This window comes from Monocercomonoides exilis (assembly GCF_001643675.1).
Source record: "Monocercomonoides exilis strain PA203 chromosome Unknown scaffold1-2713096, whole genome shotgun sequence".
Taxonomy (NCBI): domain Eukaryota; phylum Preaxostyla; order Oxymonadida; family Polymastigidae; genus Monocercomonoides; species Monocercomonoides exilis.
In genome coordinates, this window is record NW_027150546.1 from 725,210 (window position 1) to 731,297 (window position 6,088).

At 31.2% G+C, this 6,088-nt stretch overlaps 1 protein-coding gene across 1 annotated transcript; it reads right to left on the reverse strand.

The window, feature by feature from the left end:
* Positions 1-1,245: 1,245 nt before the first annotated feature.
* Positions 1,246-2,139, reverse strand: MONOS_10388 (putative DDE superfamily endonuclease; the record flags this gene model as incomplete). Its single annotated transcript, XM_067862834.1, has 1 exon — positions 1,246-2,139. One exon carries the CDS (start codon positions 2,137-2,139, stop codon positions 1,246-1,248), a length of 894 nt encoding a protein of 297 aa, XP_067736231.1.
* Positions 2,140-6,088: the final 3,949 nt, after the last annotated feature.

Genomic DNA, 6,088 nt, shown 5'->3' on the forward strand with positions numbered 1-6,088 from the left:
TATATGCAACAACCCTCCATTCGATGCCAAACATCCAATCGAACCTCAGTCTCTTCTCCTCTCCCTCTCTCCAAAAGCCTCTCTCCTTCTCTCCGCATTCACCACGATCTTCCTCCTTATCAAACAATATTTTCTCAATGAACGTATTGTCGCCTTTCCCATCCGTTTATGTCATCTCTTCCACAGCCTTTTTCAATCGTCATTCTCTCCTTCCATAATGCATATATGACAAATATCCTGTGACAGTCTTCTTCAACAAAAAGTCCAGCCAGCTCGCATATGCCTTTCAAGCGAACATTGTTTCGATCAATGAATTCTTTTCGACAATTTACATGTTCTTATCATCTTTCATTCAATTAAAGTCTGATCTTAAATAAAAATATTCTATTCTTCTTTTTTTTCATTATAAGCTCTTTGTAAAGAATTGCATCTTAAATTTTTGTTTCAATTATGCCTGAGAAGTTTTATTTTAACCTTGTTTGCTTCGGAAAAATACTTGTATGATAATTTCAATATTATAAGATTTCGCTATTGAAATCGATTTATGAGATTGAATTCCAGTTTTGCTATTAAATGAGGAATTTCGTTAATGATCAAGATAAAAATTATATGAAACTCACTCAATCAAATTTCAAAGGAAAAAAGTCTTTTAAATTATTATATTATAAGAATTAAACATGCGTAGCTTATTGATTGTATTTATAATATTCTCATTGCCAACAATTAAAGCAAGGCTGATTTGAACAAAAGATAGTTATTTGAGTTAAAATATGAATCTAAATCGTGAAGATTTAATTAAACTCGACGAAATATTACATTAATTATTGTTTCAACAACTCGACTGATCTATGTCAAACGACTGATCTTTGTCATTCGACTGATCTCGACAAAGATCTGTCGATTAACCACAATGAAATTTTAATAAGAACTAAAAAATAATTTTTGATTTTTTTATTTTTGACAAAAAAAAACTTTTTATTATTAAATATAAAATGATTAAAACTCAAAAAAATGTTTAATAATCAGAAATGCAATTTAAAATATCGAAAAGAAATTATAAATAATTAAAAAAAAAAAAAAATAAACAGTTAGAAAAGATAACGTTTTATCGGTCGACTTGTCGAGTCGCTCGAAAAATGTCGGTCTGTCGCAGAGGACTAGTCAATATGGGTAAAATATGTAAATACAAACTATCTTCAAGTGCATGTAAAGATGTTACACTTGAAGTTGGAGTTGAACTTTGGTTCAATCGATTAAGTAATCTGGCTTATATTTTTCATTTGCCAATTCTTTTTTCTGTCTTTTTTGCTCAGCTTTTGTAATTAGATCAGAGAGGAAAAGTTGATTTGCCTCAAAATCTTCCTCCGATAATGGGTTTTGCAATATGTGATAATTTGTTAAACAGAACGCAACGTAAAAGTATTCAGCAATTGAAGAAATTTTTAAGGGCCAAGGTCGACGAAATATTGTAAATAATGTTTTCAAACGACCAAAAAACCGTTCGACGATTTCTCTATGTGCTGCAAGCTCTGGTGTCCCTACAGGTTTGGTTATTATTGCTCCCAATTCACTTTTAGCACCAATATAAGCAGAATCTGCCATGATTTTTCCTCCATCCAAACGTGCTGCGAACTGAGAGTAATGCTCACGAAACACGACATAGTCGTGAACTGCTCCGCCATGAACCTTGCTGACTGTGCTTGCAGTTCCTGTTTTTGGATTCACTCCCACTTCAACTTTTACACAATAAATTTTGTGCTTACCACTGAAACAGTCGCTTCCACAATTAAATTCTTTTCCTGTTTTGTTTACCGGTAAAACTGTACAGTCTAAAACAAGTGCCACCTCCTCCATTCCACGAATTCTGTCAGGTCTAAACGTGAGAAACACATCAGATAAAGAAACTTTGACGGATTGCAAGAACGAATGAATAAGTCGAATAGTTGCATCTTGCGTTTTAAGAAAAGGTGATGTGATGAGATGAGAAACTGTTGGTGATCCAAAATGAAAAAAATTTAATAACAAGAATAACTGATCGTCCAATTTTTCAATAACTCTTCGTTTCCCCGGATGAGGGTATATCTCAGGTTGAACAAGACGAACAAGAAGATCAAACTCACTCTTTGTGAAACCAGTCATTCTGAAAAAGCCCAAATCTTTGTTAGTGAATTTGGACAATGCGTTTTCAATCAATGACAGTTTCATTTCTTCCTCTTTTTGATGAGTAATTTTAGGAAGAGCATTTCTTTCTTCAACGTGAGTTAAAATTTCCAAAAAATTAGATTGACTCATTTTCAGAATAAGATATAAAGAATTGATCGAATGAATCCATTATTTGGAAATTTTTTTGTGATCCCCTTGTCCCACTTTATATATAATTCATCGTGAATGAATCAAAACGTTTTATCTTTGACTTTTTTGTTTTAGCACTTGAAAAAAAGAGGTTGATGAAAACAATTACAATTGACAATTACACAACGTTTTAGTTCTTAGGTTTTCATTTATCCGGTTATTTGTTTTTTTAATGGGAATACTGATAAAAATGATCTAATCCATGATTTGGATTTTGTTTTGGTTTATTCAGAATTTTTTGATCAATCAAAAGTTTTGTTTTTCCATGAGCATGGAAGAAGATCGAGATGGTTTGAATTTTTATTTTGCTTTGAAACTTCATTATTATTATTATAAAGATGATTTTTCGAGAGTTATTAAGTTGCTTGAAGATGCAGAATACAGTCGTTATGAAAACAAAATCGAAAGATGCGCACACATTTATATTGATCATGGAATAAAGAAATGCATCATTGTTTCGGCAGCATTTATAAACAGAAGCGCTCTCAATAGAGCAATTGAAGCTGTCAAAGATGGGAGAGATTGCTTTGTTAAATGCAGACCTCTTGCTTTGAACAAAGAAAAAACTGCAATATTCAAAGGAGAACTTTCTAATTTCGCTTGGGACAATAAACACAAAATAATGAAGGAGGCACGATTGTTTGTTTGGGTTATTATTTGTTTTAGGTTTTTTATTGTCACAAAATTGTTTTTTTTTTTATTAAATTGCTTTTTTTTTTTAAATTATCTTTCAGGCTTCAAGCCTTATTCAAAATAAACCAAAAGAGGAAATTATTGACCATTCAGTTTGTCGCTCTTGGACTTTCAACGTTATCAAAAAAAGTGAAAATCTCTTATTAAAAACACCTGTTCAAATTCCAGCGACACGAATTGCTCACAGCACTCAAGAGTGTATTGGAAGATGGTTTGATCGATTGGAAAAACTTTAAAACGATCACAATTTCCTTCAACAACTCGTGTTCAATTTTAATGAATGTTGCATGAAAAGCGAAGAGAGAAAAATTCCAAAAGTTTTTTCAATGACCGATGCTCCTTCACTAACGCTAAGGCAGCAATCACATCCCCAAAATACATCGTTGTTGATTGTAATTGCTACAGACAGAACTCACACAGAACATGCATGATACTTTTTGGAAAAGAAGTTTATTAGGAATACAAAATGGCAAACAGTCGAGAATTATTAATTATTCCTGCAGAAACTGCTTCAATGACTAAAGAAAGATTTGAATACATTTTTCTTAATTCTATCATTCCAGCAATCGAATATAGAAGAAGCTCAATTGCAGAAAAATTTGCAAATGCGTTAAATAACATGGACTCCCTTCATTCTCATGTAACTTCAGACAAAATTAGTTTGGCATCAATGCATAGAATTGATTTGGCTCTTCCTCCTTCGCATTCATCTCATTTCATTCAACCGTTAGACAAATATGTTAACGCAAATTTGAAAAGCAAGCTTGAAGAAAGTGATACTGATGTTTTCATTGACTCTGCAGAAGGAAGAAGAACACATTTTATCAGGAGGCTGCAGATCGCATTGCATCATGCGTTGTCCCCTGCAACAGTCATTGCTTCTTGGAGGGATTCAGGAATGTGGCCACTTAACAAAAAGCTCGTGTGCGATTCCCTTCCATTAACAAAACCTGACAATGTTATTGTTTCTCCTTTCTTAATGGATAAAACAAAAGAATCTTTTAGTGGAAGAATTTATTTATCTTCCGATCCATTTGCCTTATTTTCAAATGGATTAACTTCATATATAACACTTTAATTTATCTTTATCTTTTTTTTATTTCATATATAAAAATAACTTAGTTGAATTGTTGACAAATATTGAATAACATGTTTCTTTTAATATTTTTTTTCTTGATTATGAAAAGATGCTTTGAAAAAATAATTGCATTATTTAATATGGGTTATTCTTTTTGAAAAGTCGCAAACGTTTAATTTTCTAATATATTAAAGATTTCTTATTTTTATCAAATTTTTATTCCCACAAACAAAACTTCACTAATATTGAATCTATTTCTGGATAATGCTATTTCATTCATTCTGAAGAAATTTCGTGAGTGGAAACAGAAATTTGAACAAAATGTGAAATTATTGATTTATCTGAAAATTAAACGTTTGCGACTTTTCAAAAATAATCACCCATATATTTCGAGTCAAAGAATCACACAAAGTTGGAATTGTAATTTTCAAATCAGAATGCCCATAAGCAAATCTGATGTTTGGTTTTTTGAAAATGTCCGGATATTTGAAAGACTATTTAGTAGAACTTTTTCGAATTTATCGGGTAATTTCGTTTTGATTCAATCAATTTGTTTTCTATTTTTCTATTTAGTGTTGATGAACTCAATTCGGTATTTTATCTATCTTTTTTTTGATCTCAAATAAGTATATTATGGAAGTGATTTGATCGCTTTGTTAGAGTTTTGTTCTTGCTGTTATAAATAGTAACTTTCACATGAATCGAACAATAAGTTTGAATAAGTGTGCTTAAGTATGTTTCATTTCATTTTGAACTGATTGCTAAAATTCGTTTAAGTTCAGATGATTATTACAAATGCAGTTTTGGAAGTTTCTCGTCTAAACAAACATGATCGATTTAAAAAAATAATGTGAATGAAATATATTTTTAAGACAATTCCTTTTTTTGTATTAATAACTTTTATCATTTCAAATTGAAGTAATTGTTTTAATGAGATAAAGTTTCAAATCAACAAAGCTGTTGAAAGTAATATTTCATAAAAATTTTTAATGTTTTTTTGTATAAATTAAGTATGCATTTTAAAAAATAAAACAATTTGAACAAAACCAAGTGTTTTTATTATTATTGATATAGAAGATAAAAATTCATAATGGATTGTATTTATATATCAATTAATCATTACGCTGGTTTAATAATAATTGAAGCGGACTCAGAATTTGCGTGTTTTGAGTAGCTGAAGATGAAGATGAAGATGAAGATGCAGAAGCTGATGATAAAGATGAAGAGGAAGCAGGAAAAACTGGAAAAGGAGCAGAAGAAGATGGCAAGAAAATGTTTGTTGATTTCCATTGCCCAGGGAGAAACCAATCAAGTGAATGATCACTTGATTGTGAACCTGGAATTTCTCTTTCTCTTTCTCTTTCCAATCGACAAACACTTTCTTCTTCTCTTTGGCTCTCAATCTGTTCTCTTTCTTCTTCTCTCTAGCTTATGGCATGATCAACGGCGACTAAATTCTATGTTCGCCCTACCAATTAACAAAAAAAATATGGTTAATGTGAATGTTCAAAAAATGTTTTATTTGTATAAAAAATAAAGTTATGGTTAATATTTCAACAAGTAAACCTTCTCTTTGGGCTCCTAGAGAAGAAATTCTGGGTGCTGGCATATTTCCAGGATTCAATTTATTTTTGATTTTCGTGTTGTATCTTTCATTTGCAATCCGTTTTGCTTCTTTTTTCTGTAAATAATCGTGAACCAAACTGTCCAAAAATCGTTGATTTGCTTCTTCGTCTTTTATAGTGAGAGGGTTTTGATGAATGTGATTATTAGTGAGACAACAAGCAACAAAAAAGGACTCTCCGATTTTTTCAACATCTAAAGGCCAAAAATTACGAAAGACAAAGAATTATGTCTTGAGTCTTCCGAAAAAACGTTCAACAATAACCCTTTTTGACGAAATTTCCTTTGTCCCTACTGGTTTGCTAATGACAGCCCCAAGCTCTGGTCTCGCACCCACATAAG